Source organism: Pelmatolapia mariae, linkage group LG9 (assembly GCF_036321145.2).
Source record: "Pelmatolapia mariae isolate MD_Pm_ZW linkage group LG9, Pm_UMD_F_2, whole genome shotgun sequence".
NCBI classification, from domain to species: domain Eukaryota; kingdom Metazoa; phylum Chordata; class Actinopteri; order Cichliformes; family Cichlidae; genus Pelmatolapia; species Pelmatolapia mariae.
In genome coordinates, this window is record NC_086235.1 from 30,711,974 (window position 1) to 30,732,958 (window position 20,985).

The 20,985-nt window shown below is 42.2% G+C and overlaps 1 protein-coding gene across 5 annotated transcripts in view; it reads left to right on the plus strand.

Moving 5' to 3' along the window:
- Positions 1–12,929: 12,929 nt before the first annotated feature.
- Positions 12,930–20,985, plus strand: part of nrp1a (neuropilin 1a) — a 62,375-nt gene continuing 54,319 nt past the window's right edge. For 4 of the 5 annotated variants that reach the window (XM_063484151.1, XM_063484154.1, XM_063484153.1 and 1 more), the window contains exons 1-3: positions 12,930–13,440; positions 14,649–15,107; positions 16,339–16,513. In XM_063484151.1, the coding sequence (XP_063340221.1) occupies positions 15,041–15,107; positions 16,339–16,513 (242 nt within the window). In that variant the 5' untranslated portion in view covers positions 12,930–13,440; positions 14,649–15,040. Of the gene's footprint in view, positions 13,441–14,377; positions 15,108–16,338; positions 16,514–20,985 lie in introns of those variants that run through there. The other variant, XM_063484152.1, reaches the window with a different exon arrangement.

Consider the following 20,985-nt stretch of genomic DNA (forward strand, 5'->3'; position numbering starts at 1 on the left):
TGTCTCAGAGTGCTAATGTTCAGTGGGGATCGGGTTGGTTTTTCTTTTGGATAATAGTCTTTTGCGATTAAAAAGCCACTAAATCTGTGGAAGCAGTAGAGGTTTCAGTATTGCAGGGTTTCGCACTGCCTGCTTCTCTCTATTTGTATGTCAGCCTTTCTCGACCACCAGAGAGGTTTATTGTTGTTCTTATTTTTAAAAATCTTTTTCATCTTGACAAGAAAATGCCAAAAATAAATAAATAGAACCTAATTTTCCAAAAAGTTGGGATGAGGAGGAAATTATGAATTAAAAACAACATATGAAATGTTATATATACTCATATACACATACACACTCACATACATGTGTATGTGAGTATACTCAGTTAGGACAAGGGCATGTTTGCCACTATGTTGCATCAACTTCTTCTTTTGACAACACTGTGTGTGTTTGGGAACTGAGAAGAACAACTGCTGCAGTTTTTCAAAGTGAAATGTTTTCCTATCATTCCTTGATATTGGATTTCAGCTGCTCAACACTTCAGAGCCTCCTTTGTTGTATTTTATTTTATTTATTTATAATACATCAAATAGTTTCAGCAGGTGACAGTACTGCAGTAAGACCTGTTTTGCACATATTGCCTTTGTAATATGTACTGTACCTTAACAGGGTATGGCATAGTCTTAATAACCAGCACCTTCACTGTAAAATACATCAACTAAATGATATAGCAACACATGTTGCTCCAAAACGTGTATAAACCGATCAGGTTTATGACCACCAAGCCTGATATAATGTTGGTTCTTCTTTTTTCTGCTAAATCAGCCCTGACCCATCGAGGCATGGACTCCACTACACCCCGTAAGGTGTGCTGTGGCATCTGCACATGTTAGCAACAGATCCTTTATATATTTTTCTGTTGCCCCATTAAAGAAAACATAATAGTGCCACAGACACCAACAACTCTGAGTCTCTGGAGAATATGAAGACCCTGTTAGACACTTTCCACATGTATGTGCCAAGTAAGTACTCCATCAATCTGTACCCTTAAGTATTTGTTTGACATAGCCTGTCTAATGTCATGGCCATATAGTAATTGGGGTCTGATCTCCAACTGATCTGAGATCAGTAATCATTTTTTCAGTTTTCTGTACATTAAGTGATGCTCATCACAGCAGTTCACAAGCATATCCACTCCACTCTACTCCACAGTGGTTGCCTCTCTGTGTAAGACTAGTGACCTGTATACTCTGCCTCTCATGCTGTGACAGCTGGGATAGCCTCCAGTCTACCCTGAACTGGATAAGCAGAAGGAGATGGATGGATGAAAACTTTCTTCCTTGCATGAAATTCCAGATTAGCATAAATTAAGGAACAGATGAATGCATTCTCAGTTTGATCATTTTAAGTGTAGTCTTTGTACTGTTTTCAGTTACATTTAGGAAATGCATTGTTAGCAAAGTGTCCCAGTGTTTTGGAAACAAGTACGATTTCAATAGCTCCCAATATTCTGCACCACACTTTTGTGTAATTAATTTTCGCCTATTATAGTGAAGTTTACAAAGACGATAATAAATTATAATCTCCCGATTCACTCCACTCTTTCTCTCTACTTGACTCTGTTGCTCGGTTTCGCTGTCTGCATCCAATTACATTTGTCTCTCTCCTTGTCAACTTCCATTTCTCTCTCCTTATCTTTCTGTCTGCATCCAGCTCCAAATCTCTTTCTCTCTCGCTCCCCCTTCCTAGTTTCCTCTCTGCTGCGCACAATTTTGTGTCTCTCTCTACATCGAGTTCCATCTCTCATTCTTGATGTATATACATTTCTCACTCACTGTCCCTTTCCTCTGCGTTCTGGCTCCACATATTTCTGCTCCTTTCCCTTTCTACTCCTGCCTCCATTTGTCTATTCCTGTCTCTTCTCCCTCTCGGACTCTGTCCTGCTGCATCTCTTTCTCTTGCTGTCTGTCTCTATTTGTCTCGGTGGACAGGTTGGTTTCTCTGAGGGCTGCACTCTGACATGGTGAAATGGAGTTAGTTTGTTCCTGCAGTGACGGAGGCACTTTGCAGTCAGGATAACAGCTCCAGATATTGACAGTGAGGAGGAAGAGGACTTCAGGGGTCACCGAGAGCTGGCAGGAAGAAGCGGTAAAGCTTCAAACCACTGCAGACATTAGCTGTAGGTACAGTTGCAGGTAAACACAGAAGCCCACAAGACAGTCTGAGGTTAAGATAAGGCTGTTCTTAGAATAATAATTATTGCTGAATAGTTTACATCGTGACGTTATTAAGATTGTTTTATTTTAAAGTAAAACAAAAAGTGGCATCTGACATGTCAGAGCGAGAGCTGCAGGACAGTGTTGTAAGCTTTACAAAAACTAAAAACTGCTTCCCTTCTTGTGCTAAATACCTTCCTTAACAGTTATAAGCGAACCATCCAGGAGCTGGTACTGCACTTTATGTAGCTAAACCTTTCAGGATGAATGCACTTGTGCATGAAAGTGAGTATAAGAACAGATATATGTGGGGTTTATTTCTTGCCCTTCTTGTAGATGAAGATGGGTCTTGATTGCAGAATCAATCAGTTGTGACCAATCATAGATGTCCCTGTTAGTACTAAACAGCATGCACTGTGAAATCCTCTGTTATGGAGTTAATACTGCTTAGCTTACATATGCACTTCCTGAAAAGTAGACATCTAGACTACAGCATAGACATTGTGTGGAGAGCCATAAAACTGTGCCTAGGTTTGGGCATAGTGTGTGTATAATGCTGGACAACAAAAAAGCAGAAACTTAAAAATAGCTAATTCTTTTTACACAAAGCCATCTCCACTGCAAATATTCTGCTCTTACTTTCACTCAGTACCAGCCACTTATCAGCTGAAAACACAAGCAAAACATAAAGCAGTTCCAGTTAAACATGTATATGCACCTTACTGCTCATATTGTAAGGTGTTCAGAATGTTAGTGTAAGAGCAGCAGTGCAAAAACAGTCATATACAGTTATATTTTCTTTATATATACATCACATATCACACTTCTCTAACTGGTATCTTGCAGGAGAAGCGTTGCTGTGTGTCAAATCTATCTTTGTGCTCTCATCTGGTCTGTTCTCCGTTTATTATTCTAAATCAAGGTCAAGCAGTGCAAAAACACTTAGTTGTCTAATGATGCAGAGCAATTTAGCTCTGCAATGAAAAAACCCTCAGATAACCTATACTGCATTTGCATCTGTGTCACTGAAGACGAATGTTGAAAGTTTATGACAGTAATGTGACACAAATAAGCTCATGAGAACATGTTGAAGGAATAACAAACTAGAAGGCTAATTTAGTCAGAGTTTCACTTCCCAGTACTGTAGCTGCTCTCAGGCCAGTCTGTGGCCAGTGCATCTGAAATGAGGCCAGCATACTGGGTGGGATTCAGGTGTACTGTGAGTCTGGCAACCCTGAGTGCTGGAATTGGGCTGCCATTGTGTTGAGACACTGAAAAGAGAAACTGAAACTCTAAATCACGAGGAGCCACTGAAACCACAACAGGACATCATGGTCATTTTGAAGAGAAAAATGTTTTCCCACAGTTCACAAATGGGTTTCTTTGTTAAGTGTTATTACCTGTCTATAAAGAGGAAAGGGTGTTATCCGAAACTGAAACTGAAAAACATACTCTTCTCTGTTGCTACACCTTAAAATCCCATTAAGAGATGATGGGGAGGTGGAGAGCCTATTAGCTTTTTCGGGTGAAAGCCAGATTCATTTCGAAGAATTAATATCCAGAAGTCTTGTCCAAGCACGGCCCGAGGATGATGATATATATCCTAAGCAGTGTGGAATGTGAAATGTTGTGCTTCATTTTGCTGCCAGATGAATTTCACTCCTATTAATGACTCTATCCTTCACAGTGATTGCTTTTTTTGTGGCATTTTAATTTTGCACCTTCTTGTTAGAGTCAAAATAAGTGGACATATCTGACAGAAAAATGCATTTAGGTCTTTGCTTATGACTTGGTTGCATGCTGCCAGATGACACACAACAAAAAGTTAGCTCCAGTAATGTCTTAAAAGGAGTGGATGACCTCTTAATTGCTTCTTTTATATTCAGATAAAACTGAAGTTGGCTTTAAAAATGTTGGAAACATGGTGTCAAACCTGATACTTACTGTGGGTGGCCGTGGCCTCCAGTAACACTGTGAGGAATCTTAGAGTTGGTTTGTATTTGCGCAATATCTCTAAAAATAGAAACATCCTGTTTCAGGGTGAAACTGAAAAACTAGTAATGCATTTATTACTTTTAGGCTGGACTGTTGTAATTCACTGTTATCAGGCGTCTCTAAAAACTCTTTGAGTATCCCATATTGGCTTTTCTTCATTTTCTCCCTGTTAAATCCAGAATCAAACCAGATCAAATTACACAAAAGGTCTAAAAGGCCTTGCATAATTAGACCCCATCTTATCTTCAAAACCTCATAATATAGAGCACTTTGCTCTCAGCAGGGAGACATATTTTTCCAAGTAACCTACATTGGACAACAGCATAATAAAACTGGAAATTCTGGTTTTAGTGTGCCACCCCAATATTTTAGTGAACCCCTAGGGCCACCCCCATGAAAACATTCTGGAGGTGCCCCTGGCTCCTCCTGGATGGTTTACTTGTGGTTCCTAGGGTATTTAAAAGTAGAATGGGAGGCAGAGCCTTGAGCTTTCAGACCCGTCTTCTGTGGAACCAGCTCCCAGTTTGAATTGAGAAGACAGACACACTTTTTACTTTTAAGGTTAAACTTAAAACTTTCCTTTTTGATTAAGCTTATGAGTCATTCCACCATTTCCATTCCCTGGAAATTCTATTTATAAAATCTCATGAAGATTAACTGTAAAATACATTTTCTTATTAAGCAGTATTTGTCACCTGCCCTGACTCTATAACATTACATTATACAATAAAACATAATGAATAAAATCCTAAAAATATTTTGCATTTTTGGGTGACGGCTTATGCCATCTATGCCCTACATAAATTTCTTTTAAAAGAAATCTGTAATATTTTTGTTAAAATAAACATTTCAGTCATATGTCTGGATTTTCACTCAGTCCTGTTTCTCTACTAACACATTATCCCCCCTTAAAAAATTGGAACATTAGAGAAGTCACATGCACAACAGCAAGTTGCATCAGTTGGATCTTCTAAAAGACACAGGAAAACAAAAACTAAGTACATTTCACCTGATCCAGCCCTAACTGATCAGGTGACCCTGAATCTTCCCTTAGTTACATTGCAAGGAAGCTGGGGGCTTCCCATGATGCATTGAGTGTTTCTTCTTCACTCACCTCTTTTCACGTTCTGTGCTGACTTACTCTGCCAGAGGAAGATTCTTGTTAAAATGGAGTTTTTTCTTCCCACTATCGCCAAGTGCTTGCTCATAGGGCATAGTCTGATTGTTGGGGTTCTCTGTTCTCTGCATTATTACCTTACAATATAAAGCTTCTTGAGGTGTAAAATTGAGATAAAATTGAAAGTGAAATAAACTGCAAATACATCTGCAGTGAAAAGTCCCTGCTATTATTCTGTGCTTTGAAGAAAACAAAACTTTTTTTTCTGGAAAGTACCTAAGTTCAGCAATAATATCTTCTTTTTCTTTTTCTTTTATTGCATGTGACCATCTTTGGAAGTTTAAGGGAAATGCAGTCTTGTGATATATCTGCCACTGTGTGCATGAGTTATCAAAACACAAACACTACTTCCGGTGCCAAACCACAGGTTTTTCCTCTGATCGTGTCTCAGCATCTAGTAACATCCTTTCAGTCTTCAGTAAATAATGCAAGAATAAATCACCAGTTCTGTCACATGATACAGTGTTGTGTCAGACCACAATCAAACCTTGTGGCAGAGACAAAAACAGCCACATAAAATGTGCTATGTAAGGATGACAGCACACATTCTTTACACACACAAACGCTGAAACTGATAGAGGTGTACTCCCTCCCCTCCAGCGTCTCGCACACATACACTTGTGTACAAAGGCAGGCATCTCATCTTCCTACTCTGTATCATCACAGGGCGAGCCGCCATTGTTAAGATTTCCTCTTCTTAATTACTAGGAGACTGAGCATTGTTCTTACCGCCCTGCTGTTTCGGGCTCCATTTCTAACCCAGTTGTGTGTGTGTCTTTAACCCCACTGTTAGTCTTGAAGGCCAGAGGGCAGCTAGGTTTACCACCTGTTGAGGCAATTACTAACTGAACAAAGCGGAAAGGGCAGGGAGGGGCTAGGGTTCACATGTCAGCAATTTCCATCTTTTTCTGGAAAACCGCCAATTGTTTTTAATCAAAAGGTCGCTGCCTTCATTAGATTTATATTTAAAGTCCTCCTCTCCGACACGTCTGCCTGAGAGGCAAGCCAAAATTTGATAGGATTTTATACTGCTGCTGACAAGAAAACACCATCCCCAGAAACTAATGGTTCAATACAAAGTACATAAACAACATGGAGCAAGTGCTTCAAAAATGGGAACAATGACCGAATCACTCCACCTCCACCCTTTGCCAGCTCAAAGAAAAAGCCTTCTGAGGAAATGAATGGGTAGTTTAATGGTGTCATGTTACAAGACGTCTTAACAGAAGCTTTGTGAAAGTCATGAAGCCTCCACTGGTTTCAATGAAATATTGGCCTGTTATTTGTTTGCTCAGAGTAAAAGACGTTATTATTTTTACTCATGAGACTTTTTTTTAAAGCGTCAGCTTTTGTTTTGAAATGTCTGAAACTCTAAATTAATATATGACACGGTTAAACCGACTTGACCTTCATAGGTTTTCATTTTTCTGATATTGAAGACCTTTTCATCATACCGTCCACTAGCATGCGACTTCCAGAGCACCACTGTTTGCTTCTTTAGTGCACCCCTAATGGAAAATCAAAGAGTGCATTCTCTTGTATTATTGAACATATAAATAATATACAGGAATGCAAATTTGTATGTCCTGAACTGGAGGAAGACTCTTACTTCCTGTTCATTGATTTTAATATTACTTTTTGATCTCAGCATTCTTCTTCATTTTCTTGAGTTTGACAGGAGACCAGAATTAAGACCTGTTAATAGCTCTTGTCGCAGCTTACAGGAAGTCCTTCACTTAGTTTGGACAACCACTAAGAAGGATATAGACACAGGTTTTAAGGCATGTAGTTCACGAGATATTGTGTGAGAGACCAGGATTAGTTTTCCACTCACAGATGTGCAGTTTTTGTAAGTCATATCCACAGCCTTTGTCTGACCTTAACTGGACAGTATTTTCCTTAAGCACAGTTTTGGAACTGAGTATTAAATTACAGTACTGTGCAAAAGTCATGGGCCTAATTTCTTTTATATTTTTCTCCTAAGGAACCAGATTTTTTATTTATTTATTAAAGTAGTCTTGAGCAATAACTCTGGAGGCTTTCTGGGGGTCTTTTGTTGGACATTGGTTGCTTTTTCACTAACCCTGACCATTATCTCAGGAATTCTTTTTTGGTTTTCTAAGCAGCTTAAAACTGACCTACAGTATGAATAACTGAACCATAAAAAGGCATCTAACTCATGGGATGAACCAATGTTGTGTCTACACATAACACACAACTTAAAAAAGAACCATTTTCAGGCATTTTCTTATTAGCAGCCTGTTGGGAAAAAAAATCAAACAATTTATTCCCCTTTCTTTGGTTGATTTACAAAACAGCCAAAGATAACACACTGTGACAGGAATAAAATTGTATTTTTGCACCAACAAGACAATTCCCAAGAGTTATTAGCTGAAAACTTGGTATATATGTGGGTGTGCAGTGTGTAATTAAAAGTTTTAAGTAAACTTGACAAGTGGAGGACAAATTAAGACGTACCCAGCCTTAAAAAAAAAAAAACTATCTACTGCAGAAGAACAGTATCTGAAAGCCACATCCTTAAAAAAAATCTAGCAACGACCTGATACAGGACCTGGAAGAAGCATCTGGCCCTTGAGTTGATCAGCTATTTGCCAAAGCCTCATCACAAGTAAGGAAAGTTTATTCATATAGTGCTTTTCAGGAACAAAAGGCACAAATTAAAGTATGTCCAACACATGTCCAATAAACCACTGTACGTGTTTGTCACTTTCCTAGCTAAATATAGGCCTTTGTACAATACTGTATAAGAAGTTTCCAGTATCAACATTCCTGTCAGGTGATGGGTTGCTTCTGTAATGATGAACATTGCTTTCAGTTCTGCAAAATGAAGCCAGGAGGAAGTGACTACCCTACAAAAATTCTCAGCTGAATACAACTGGACGTCACTAACCAATGGGTGACATGACAGTAGCTCCTTTTCAGTAAAGTCTATAGGTTTACCATGCAAAGTAGTAATGTGTGTCAGTTTGAAAAGTAAGTCCAGGTAAACTGATTGAGCGGAAGTCTGAAGGAACCCCCACGTTACAGAAGCTGTTTGACGGAGGTTTCTTTAAAGAATCTGGACAGATCTAAAGTAGGTAGAGTAATGATCTCAAGGTACAGATCCCCCTGAGTGGAGAGGGTTCCTACGGCAGTCACTGAGGTGATTTTAGGTAGGGTAATCTCTCATAATTCAAGTCAGATGGATTCACCGGAAATCAAATCAGCTTCCCAGACTGTGAGCTGAGGAGGCAATATCCCAGTGCAATTCTTCATTGACCTACATAGCATTTCTTCCTGACAGTTCCCTCCCGCTCTTACCCATCCCTCCCTCTCCTCCATTGGCCTGATCTCTGGGGCTTCTCCCTGAGCTTTTGATGATGAGCTGCACAATATTCATCATCTCAGCCTCCAAAGTGGAGAAGAAAAAAAAAAACAAGTGGAGAATCGAAAATTACCCGACCTGAATAGAAAAAAAAAACATATCTATCCCCAAAAATTGGAATTTGCCGGGAGGTTTGCTCTTTAGCTTTCCAGAAATGTAATTAAGCATCAGAGACAATCGCAAATCTGTGTGTCTCCCCCCAAAAAATGATCGCTTGATTAGGTATCTAGGAATGGGTAATTTCCATCAGTGATGATGTGAAATTGGGGTGTTGCAAGAGTGAGTTGGATGTGTGTGTGTGTGTGTGTGTGTGTGTGTGTTTGTGTGTGTGTCTGTGTGTCCTAACTTCAAACACATAGACACACACATTTGCAACTAAATGCTGTCACATGTGCAGACACTCATACAGACGTACACACACACAGAGAGACAGACAGTAGGCTCCCTCATCATTAATTCAGGAGCCATCACTCTCACCCTCCTTCTGCCCCTGAGAAGCTCTCAATGCTTCCCGGCAACATTATGCATATTTATTCATACATCCTGCCCGCTTTACTAAATGTCACTGTAAATGTTTCTACATCTAATAAAACCATTTCTTTATGTTTTTGTTCTGTTCCCCCTGTACCGCCTTCCTCCTCTGTTCCCTTCCCTCCAGCTTCTGTTTGAATGACAAATATCCCCAAACATGTTTTGGGTTTTTTGTTTCTTTCTTGAAGGCCTCGAAACTTCAGAAGTGCTCGATTCTGCTAATTCCTCTCACGCTTAGTTTCATCTCCAGCAAACGCCCCAGAGGAGAAACGCTGCCTTTGTAGCAATTACACCAGACCTTGATCTGACTGAGCCTGCACCACCACCACCACCACTGCAAACTTACCCCTCAAATGTCAGCATGGATTTTTCCGGGTCTCCTCGGTTTCCTGTGTCCTCACAAAGCTGACTTTGGTTCCTGTTTATCTCTGTTTGCTTTGTTTTTGAATTCTTTCACCTGGTTCTTTCCCACCGCTGCCTCGCACAAACATGCACACGTGTGTTCAACATTGCCCCCATTCACAAAAAGAAAAAAACCCCACAGTATTAGACACATTTTGAAGGTATGTCATTTATGCCAGCAAGCCTGTTTGAGAGTGTGTGAAAGATTCTTTGGCAAGTAATTATCAGCAGCTCCCAAAAGTGTGAAACAGGTACAGCAACTTCTATAGTGTCAGAGCTGTATGCCCCTTATTCACATGCACATTAACCTTTCAGCTTGAGGCTGCCTTTGGAAGCAGTTGCCATGGAGGTGAAACTGGAACACTGTATGATTAGTAGGTAACAAAGTCTTTGAAAAAGTTCAGGCTGTGTCTCTAATCCGCTCTGTACTGCGGTAGGGTGGGAACATGCATTTATGTTTTCCTATTGCTGAGGTAAATACCGTATCTGTCATCTCATACTGAACTTAAAAGACCAAAGTGTGCACCGCAGTGATATCCCCTCTGACAGTCTGAGTACTTGTTGTTTTCGTACTAAGAAAATACAGCCAAGGCGAATGACATAAAGCAACTGTTAGGGTTTTCTTGTTTGTTTTTTACTTTTACTTTTTTGACTTTTTATTGAATGAATCCAAAAGTCTCGATGGTCTGCATCATGGCATTAAGCAAGACCCGCAGTCCACCTGATATCAGTGCAAGATACATTGAAGATATGACATCAGGACAAGCATCGTGCAACCAGTTATTTAGGGCGGCAAGGCTGGAAACATCAATCCTGGCTGTGCAGCTGAAGTCGGAAAATGCAGAAAGTCAGCATGTTAGGCTAAATCAGATGGCTAGGATAGTGGTCAGTTAAGTTGAGATGGGAGTTCAGACCTGCTAGACCTCATTTCTATGTCATCATGTTCACTTTGCTCATTGGTTAAGTGCATATGTAGCCAGTGTGAGGAAGCAGAAAGGGCTTGAAAATTCGAATGGATGGATTGCACTCCTCTGTGATGCCAATGTCGGGCATCACGGGAAGAGATGTGCTAATTATGCTGAGAGATGGAAAGTAAGCAACACTGGCTTCCTCTCTCTAACCAAGTTTGACATATTTCATTTTCCAGTCTCTTAAACTACTATGTATTAATCACTCATCAAAAACATTCACTCAGAGCTTGTTCTTGACATGGAAACGCTACTTATTCATTTTATTTATTCATTTAATTATTGAATCATTCCTTTATGTCTATAACCCCTCCCACCCCCACCTGAAATATCACAAAAAGTATGAAACCATGTCCAAATTCTTAAGCTAATCTTAACAGGTGACTTTTCAATCAGACACTGGGGTAGAGTGCTCGCTCTGACGTTGTGCCAGACGCTTTGAGTCTGTACATTTCACTTGGACTCACTCACTTTGGTGAATAAAGGGCAGGCTAATGAAATCAAGTCCACTACTCACAGGAGCCATAAAATGTCTGCTTTTGTACCCGAGCTAATTATTCATCGAGGCTGTACTAAAGATTAGTGAGGATATATATGAAGAAGCAAATCCTTTAAATGGCTCTTTTATTGTTCCTTTACAATCCCCTGGCTCATTTTAGATATGGCACTCACAGGCACCCTTGTGAAATGACTCTAAGCCATTGTTCCTTGTGTTATCCTGGAGACACGAAAGGCTAGTTAGTGCTGCCTTTGATACAGATGCCCGGCACCGTTTTAGCATTTGTGTTATCAGGAAGACAGAGAATTACTGAGGCCGGGGTGGGAATAAAGCCACTTGTTCCTCCTGCTGTCTCTCTCTCTAGGAATAAGAAATAATAACGGACGAGGTTTGCGAGCTTATTGTGCTGAATTGTTCCACAGAAACTTTTCAAACAGGAAACATCTTAATATAGTTTGTATAGCTGCACATCAGGTTTCTGAAGCAACAAAGTGCTGCTTGTGTTTCTCATAGAACAAGCAGAATATAATATACACCATATTAAGATTCTTGTGCTGCCACTAATGCTAGGAAGAAGAAAAAAAGAGAGCAACTTTAATGCTGACGCATGGTAAGCTGAATTTATAGTGAATGGAATGATTAAGTCTGCAAAATCCTTGAATCAGTGCGCTCTGGTTATAAACACAGCTGTGCAATCTCAAAGGCTGCACAGTGAGGTGAGCCTGAGGAGCAATAGGTTGCTCTCTCTGAGCTGCTCGCCTGTTTTGTTGCCCCCTACAGGGCAGAAAACTGCCAGCCACGGACCTGCGCACGGAAACCTCCGCTTATTGCAGTTAATTGAGCTAAAAACAGCAGAGAGAGCTCCAGTGAAAGCCCGCTTGCAAGGCTTTAGGGGCAAACGAGTGCGACTAAAGAAGCAGAATGAAGGAAGTTTAATCTGTGTGAAACAATGAAACTTTGCTTTGAGTTCCTCTTTCTGGAAAGTTGCACAATCGAATAGACCACTGAAGGATGTTTTGACAAAACTAAGTGATGAAATGTCATTAGAGGAGTTCCTTTCAATGACTTCACAACCTCATTCATTAAGAAAACCTTTGCTGTCACTCTGCTCTCCGCTAAACAATCAGTTGATCTGAAAAAGTCTCGCTTCTCATGAATTATAAGTGAATAATAAAAATAAAGGAATGAAGAAATGAATGGACTATATTGTCCATGATTAGCCAACTTGATCTCTCTTGTCAGTGTTGCTTCTTACATCCCTAATGTCTTTCACGACCAGCTCACAGCTTCTTTGATCACAGCAGCACAACTTCGTCGAGTCCCCTTGGGCCTCTATAAGCTTCCAGAAAACTGTACAGGACCACACAGTGTCTATATTGTGTTAATGCGACATTGCTATGTGGATTATAAAATTCATCATCAAGCTGGTTAACATTTTCAGGAACAAATAAACGAATAAATAAATATATAATAATAATAATAATAATAATAATAATAATAATAATAATAATAAAACCCCTTTTTTCATGATGGCTCACGTGTACAGAGACGTTGTCGGTTCAGTATTTCACTTGTAATGTGACATCCCGAAGGGGCCAAGAAAGCCCACGGGCAGGTAGAGAAAGGCAGTTGAATGAAATCTGCATAAGCATTGCAGAGACCCACACACCGACACGCGCACGACCGCGCGCTCCTCTCTCGTAAAGGGGCGTGTGTGTGTGTGGCTAGCAGGGGACTCAAACCCTCTGCATTTGCATCAGTGGAGGAGCCGAGAGCGGTGGCGCACGGAGAGAGGTGGACGGGAAACAAGTTGAATTAAACCAATAAGGACTTTTATTTTTATTCTGTTGATTTTTTTAATCCCACCTCCCTCACTGAAGAATTTTCAACACTGTTCCTCCACACGCTGGTCGTATTGCGGTTTGGACCGCGCGTGAATGAGAGCTAAACAGCCCGGGAGACCCAGAGACATCCGCGGCGAAGGGACCGTCTGTACGCGGAGAGGGGAGAGCGTCTCCGGGTGTCGGAAGTGCGCCTTTGCGCGGTTTGAATTGGACTGCGGTGCGATTCTTCCACGGCGTGTAGCCCAGGGAGGAGTTTTTTTTTCTTTTTTCGTGGGGGGAGGATACGTTGGCTTGCTTTTTTTGGAAGCTCGGGAGAAGATTTGGTGTCATTTTAATAGGATTTGGGGGAAGCCTATCGGATCGTACACTCCGCTCCACTCGTGTTGAAAGTGGAGAGGGGAGGGTTGGATGCCTGCAGGTTTGCGAGTCCTGAAGAAGCAGGTGAATGCAGCTTTTTTTTTTTTTTTTTGTAAATGTATTTAACTTGTATGAGAGACTGAAAGGAATCTTCTGCTGTGAGTCCACTTAATGTAATACAGTATTTACACATTTGGCTGATATGACCATCTTATTCTACCGTCGATTTTATTGTTATTCATACACTGGCTTACTTTCTTTTAATGCAGGAATTTAGAGTAGAGCATGCTGTGTTTGCTGAGGTTCGTTCCTTTTTGTGTAGTGTGACCCAGTAAGGGCAGCCTTGAGTAACCGACTCGAGGCTATACCGTAATTTATGCTTTAATTGATTTCTTTTTAAATTTTCAGAGTGCCAGCTAAATGGTGTCACTGATGTGGGGTGGTTATTAAGAACAGTAGCGTTACATAGCTCCTGGTGGATAAAAGGCATGCAAATAAAATAATAATAATAAAATCAAAATAAAAGAGAAAGATGGAAACACTTTGTAGAGGGAGAAAATAGGCCCACAATAAGCACTTCGATATAAATTGGCTTACATCTGAGCTCTGTCATCTGTGTTTTTTAGGACTTGCAGCCACAAAGGGAAACTTGGGCTGAAAAGATCAGGTTTATCACATAAAGGCATCGGTCCCACACACAAGCTAATGACCACATCCCGGGGAAATGCCCTCTACAATACAGCCTAAAATCCAGGCTTGAGTGGTAGCCTGTTCTCCAGGAGTAGCATTCTGTTGCTGCTGCTGCTGTTGTTGTTTATGGCGAGATCTCAGATAGTTGCGGGGGGGGGGGGGGCTAGCGTAGCGTTGTGTCGCTACGTCTTGCGTTAATGTCAGACTCCTTGTTGTCACATAGAGCGGAAGAGAGCATGAGTGAGTAAAAGAGAGAGAGAGAGCAAGAGAGAGAGTAGTGTCACTTAACGGACCGCTGGTGCTCTGCGACTCTGTGTGCCGCTCTCCTTACTTATAAAGACGCGACGCCTCTCAGACATAGGTTGGCTATTTGTAATCAAGCCAATCACCAACCTCTCCCATTCTCTACTCTAAGCCTATTGAAGCAAAGCGGGTCACAATTTGGGGGGAAGGGGTGTACCCGTGCCTTCGGAGTCTTAATTGTGTCAGATAAGGCGCTTTTAGACACTTTTGGGGAATGTCCAGTGCGCACGGAGGCGACACGCTTTCATAGTCTGCTCACCTCTCACGTTTGTGCTGTTTTGTTTTTTTGCACTCCACAGCCAAGGATTACATCCTGCCCGGGCACCTTCTGAAGGGCCAAGGACGCAAAAGACCGGGTTGGAGTGGCTGATTCTTCGCCCGCCTTGCGCTTTGGCTTCTTTTGGAGAGGATATGGCAAGGTCGGCGCTGGAGAGTGGAGAGCAGACGGCGCAGGCGAGAGGAAACCGGAGCTGAATGACAGGATGCCAGCGACCTGAGCCCGCACTCAGATCACTCCTAACTTCGTTAAGAGACACTTCAGCTTCATTTGTTGGACAGAGCGGAGAGAAGAATACTTTCCCTTGAGGAAAAAAACATCTTTTGGAGGAGTTTATTTTCAGAGGATTTTTGTTTTTGTTTTTTATATCTATATACTCGTAATTTTATTTTTTTTCCTGGTGATAAAACAAGGATGCATTGTGGATTAGTCTTTATCCTGTTCATGGGAATCCTCTCGGTGGCCAAGGCTTTCAAAAACGGTAAGTGTGACATCTGATCTCTCTATAAATAAAGATTTTATGTACTCTGCAAAGCTACTAATCCCGGTGTTTTTTCTAAAGATTAGCCCTCGCTGATCTCCGGGCAAACTCGCATGGCGCTCACCTGCTCATTCTACTAACGCCTAAAGAAAACCCCTCTGATATTATTTCCACACAGACTTAGTAAAGTGACTTTACTGACACTCATCTGTAGCCTTCGTTAAAACCGTTTTTACTCCTACATGATTTCACTTGTATTTATGGGACCTCTTTGATATTCCTGTTGTCCAGCGCGTTAGGGTTGTTACCTTGTTTCCGTTCAAATATTTTCTACCAAAAGGCCATTAAAATACTCCTGAATATTTGCTTTCTTTGCAAATATTTTTTAAAGACTTAATTCCAACAATTAAGCACCCGGGTTCTTGTGCTCCTGGTAAAGAATTTCTAAGTCAGGATGAAGTTCAAAAAGTCAGCCCAAACGCTCGGCTTGCACAACTTTCCCGGTTTCTATTCTCGGAGGTTCTGTTTCGCTTCAGCTTTTATTTTCCGCTGTGAAAGAACTCGGAGGGGGAATGCGTTAGGAAAGCACACAGGAGCTTTTATAACACAGAAATAAAAGCAAAAGGAACTTTGTTTTTTAACGAGTGGATACTTTTACATGCAAGATTAAAGGAGAATGACTGCAAATAATAAAAATAAATAAATAATAAATAATAAAAGGGCGTCTTCTTGTTCGGTCCTTTGTGTTATATGGATCAGTCAGCAAAGGTTTATCATTTTCCCCTCGTAATGTGTGGCAGTGTAATTTAAGCGTGTGCATGTCACAGCATGAAATTAACGACTAAGTGAATTTCACTCGCTCGTTACTGATAATTTTCCATCACTGCGTTGTTCTGCTGCTCACTGCAGAGTCGCAGTCTGGTAAAGGATGATTATTTTTTCCACACACACGCACAAGATAGATAAGCATGTTTGCAACATCTCGCAGAGCAGCGGTCTGGTTTTCTGGAACAACATTTTCGCTTCACACTTACACCAAAACGTTATTTCTAAGAATAAGATGATTTGTCGACAGTGTGTTGTGTGTGAGAGAGATGGTCCTGTAAGCTCGCTGTAGTAGTCCAAACTATTGTGTCTCTCTGAGCTGCCAATGATGTGAGTATCACTCTCGTTTGTTTCCGTATCCTTTAAGAACTTTTCTCTTTTATTTTCCCTCCCCTCCCCGCTGCAGATAAATGTGGAGGCAACATCAGAATCTCAACCGCCAACTACCTCACTTCGCCCGGATACCCCACGTCTTATCCCCCTTCTCAGAGATGCGTGTGGGTGATTTCGGCGCCTGGTCCTCACCAGCGGATCCTCATCAACTTCAATCCGCATTTTGATCTGGAGGACAGGGAGTGCAAGTACGTGCACCGCGCTTCTTCTTTATGAAAAACACATGTGCAAATACAAATGCTCGTTCATTCAGGCAGATTTTGTCCCCGGGGGCCCCAATTTGATCGAAAGATAGGGAATTTAAAAAAAAAACAGTGAGACCTCTGCCAAAAACAGTAAATGTGTGCTTTCATTCTGTTGGCGGTGGAAGGAGCACCTACAGATTTAAGTTTATTTATATTTGATATACAGGCACTGTTACAGTTCTGTCTGTAACGCGAGTCTGAATCCCACTCCTCCTGTCCCCTTATGCCTATTGCTCATGAAACTGCGCCATCTAGTGTCGGAGGTGGGCTCAGTGAAAACTGTGTTATTGTAATCCAGCTCTGGCACTACATAGGGGAGTAGGAATGTCTCGCCCCTGCCATTTGGTTTTGGAATGTCCTTGATTTTCGTCTTTGTGGAGTGAAGTCACCAGCATTTAATACTGATTTGAACTGCTGTGCTTCTGCAGAAGACAGAGCGAGGGGAAGCAGGGTGGAGGGGATTGAAGAGGCCAATACCTCAGCAGAGGCGGTTAATTGCGGCTACTTTCTGCACTGCATGAAAAAAGAGTGTCTATTAAAAGTGTCTGAGCAGTAAACCAGTGACTCGAAATCCAATTACTTTCTAAACAAATAAAGAAAAAGAAGTGATTGCATTAAAAACAGCTTGTTTTAATTAGACAACCACTTTAATAAAGTCAGAACAAAGTGAAATTATCTGGCTGACATGGGATTTTTTAAAATTTATTTTCACTAGGGCCCCTCCACCTCACCCCAAACTTACTGAAAGCACTCTTTTAAGGTGGCGCTCTCAGCGACAGTTACTTACCGATCCTTATTTGACCTGTAAGCTGTGAGCTGTTGCATCCAGCAAAAAGGCTAAGCTGTTGTCAGATAGATAGTTTAAGCCGATGAAACCAGAGACAGACAGTAATGTGATGAGCCGGTGTCAGTGTGGGTGCCCTGAGGTGAGCCTTGCCTGGGCAGACTGCCTCAGTCTGATTGTGTGTGATGTGGTGTTTTGTGTGTATGTGTGTGTGTGTGCATGTGTGTTGGTGCCTTTGCCCTGTCTCTGTCTCAGCTGTTTGTTTATGCTGCAGGGCTCCAGAGAGTAGAGGGCTTTGCTGGATCCTGTTACTGTATCCCCGCTCCACCCAAAACCTGGACCCTACACTTTCTTTTGTGCTCCTTGAATTGGCCCCAGTATATACGCTTGCAGGCTTCTTTTATTTATTTATTTATTTTAATCCCAGATTTAAATCCCACTTTAGCCTTTCTTTACTGCTGACAGGGGTTTAGTGCAGAGCGGGATGCTGGTGTCCTTTGGAGTGCGGGTGCTCCTTTGACACTTCTTTTGGGTTCGATTTCAGCACCGGGGGGGCCATTAAGCTGTCTGAGGTCCTTAGTTAGAAACTGAGAGTGAGGAAGGGACTGGAGTAGGAGTAGGGGCAGCAGTGACAATGCTTATGTTAATCAAATTAGTCAGGAATGAATTTCCTGTGTCTAAGCACACACAGCAAGGAGAATGGAGTTGCTGCGGGAGCAAGGAAGGGTTTTTTTTTTTTGTTTGAAAGGAGGGAGGACATTGAGCTTAGTGAGCCACTGATGTGTCATTTGCAAATTAGCACCGCTCTTTCATTTAGCAGCCACAAATTTGGTGGTTTCCAGTTAACCGGTCGCTCATACGTTTGTCAGCAAATGAAGTTTGTGCAGTGGGTGTCAGGAGCGCCTCGTTGCTGCTTCTGATTTTCTTTTGCCTCTCATTACGTTTGAAGAAGACTTGGTCTGCAGTGGTTAGGAGGCTATAACCTGCTTGTCCTGAGGAGAAAGAAAAAATTAACAGATGACTTGAGTCATTCTCTGATTCATGTGGGCCTCACAGAGATTGCACCTGAAAATGGGGTCAGCCTAACCCACAGCTTTTTTCCTATTTTTAACCCTGTGTGCCGTTTCATTTTTAATGCTGTTAATGGAGTGGTTTTCATGGGACTTTGCTTCTACTTCGTAACATATTCTACACAGACACACAGACACACACACAAACACACACACACACACACACACACACACACACACACACACACACACGCACACACGCACACACACTTCACTCCACCCTCCTTAATTTCAAAACTATGGCACTGTGCAACATGAAGGCTGATTGCTGGCCTAATAGCTGACATGGCAATGTCCATGGGTAACTTGATTATAAGTGAGGGAACATAAGTGACTCATGTATCTGCAGACAGTAGTTGGGTTGGGTGCGATTTGTGTTGAGCCATCAGAGTGCCTCTTGGAGCCCCACTCACCAAGTCAACCCTTTACATAATGGAAACTGATGAGAGCCCAGAATGGCTTCCTTATCTGATGGACCGGCAGAGTGGGTGGAGGTGGAGGCGGTGGGGTTACAATGCATGCTTCAGTGCACTGCCTTGCAATCTAATTAGTGGGCAAATGGAACACACATGCACCACATGTTCTCCAACATGGGTCTTATCAGCAAACTAAACAAGAAGCACTCAAAGTGGTGCTCCTGGAAAAGAAAAGAAAAACAGCCTTCGCTGTGAGTGGAGCCTGGCTGCCGTGCTGCTGCTGCTGTTGTTGCACGTGCTCGCTCCCCTTGACAGGTTTGTTTGGGGAAGTGCAGGGGCCTGTATCCTGAGAGCTGGAGGAGGAAAACACTTCATCACGGAGATAAGGCGACTAAGTGAGCCCTGCGATTCTGAATGCAGAACGTGTTTACCTTTCACGCACCGTTGTAGACTTTCACAGAGTGGAGTTTTTCGTGGGGGCGGGGGTTGGGGGGAGCTGGAGCCGCCCTCACTTGCCTCACACAGCTAATGAAGTTTGAGGCAAAGGCGCAGCCCGCATCAAGGCAAATATTTGAAGTCAATTCGCTCTGAAAGTCGTCGGAATGAGCGAGCTTAGCCGGAGTGAAAAGCTGGAGTAAACAGATATGCTTTCGCTCCGCGCACCTATTCTCTCTCTTTATTCACGGTTATCTGATAAGGCCTGTCAGACTCATCTGGCTCCACTAGCTCTGTCGTGGGGAGGTATAAGTGGAGATGGATCTAAAGAAGCGATGGGAAGGTTTTATATTTGATTAACAGACTCGTGTCATCATCATCATTATTATTATTATTATTATTTTGTGAGATTCAAGTAAATCTGGTGAAAGTTTCTAGTTTTAAACTCATCTAAACCAAGACCTAGAAATATTTCATCTGAAGCTGGAGGCTGTTCTTTCCACCTCCTCCTCTTCCTCCTCCTCCTCTCTTGCTGAGTCGAGGAGGGGAGCCAACTTTCTCGAGATATGATGTACTCCTGACAACATTATGAATCATTGATAGCATTGGATTTGCTGACCAAACCAAAAAAAAAGCAAGAAAACAAACCCCCTCCAAAAGAGCTCTTCTGTCTTCAGCTCACTGAAAGCTCCCTTGCAGTTTGTAAGCCAGTTGAAGTTGTGCTGGAACAGAGAGAGGGATAAAAATGAGAAGGAGAAGGAGACACAGCCTCCTCTTTCTTAGCCTTCCCTGCTTTCTTTGCCTTTCCCTGGTATTTTCCTGAGACCTTGCTAAATTCCAACGTGCAGAGCAGCATGAGGAGGGGTTCAAATGACACGTATGTCAGGATGGTACTAAGCGGAGGAGATATTCAAGGAATGCCTTCTCGAGCAGCTCTTTGTGAGTGAGATTGAAAACATCCCACCTCAACACAGAGTTCAAAAGTCATCGAGCCCCCCTCAAATATTCAGGTGCCTGTAACTCAAAGCTTGGAAAAGCACCTGTTTCCTCTTTTAATTCTAGTTTTCTCCTTTCTCTGTCCTTATGCCCCTTTGCGCCAGTCTCCTACTGAGTCCCCCCCCCCCGACAACACACACACACAGAGCTGCTTGGCCTGCTGGGAAGACAAGCATTCTCTGCTATGTCCCTTTTATAACAGGCATCCTACCCCTTGTGGCATGGAGACCAGGTCAGAGCTCCAGAGGTGACAGGAACTTGGGAAGTGGGGGGTGGGGGTATTAACTGACCCTGTAACCATGGCTCTTTCTTTGTCATGTGGAATCCCACTAACTCCACTCAACATGGGCACAGTGTCCAACAAAGGTGACTGCCACCTGTTTCTAGGAAGTGAGAGTGGAGGACAGAAGGGGATTTAGGGACAAGATCCTCTTGGCCACTTTTCCTAATTCCCTTGTTACCATTCCAGCCTTAATAGCACATAACAGCTACAGTATAAAGACCAGCAGAGCTTCGCGGCTGGTGGTGGTGAGGGACAAGAGCTCCTCCCTTGATCTTAGCTGCTGCTTGCTTGTTTTGATTACCCACCTCACAGTCACTCTGTAACTTACCTTGCAGCTGCAGGCGAGGCTCAAAAAATGGGCATGGTATATGCCAAGGCACAAGCCTGCACAGAGGGCCACCACATGAGAGGAATGCTTCTATTTTCTATAC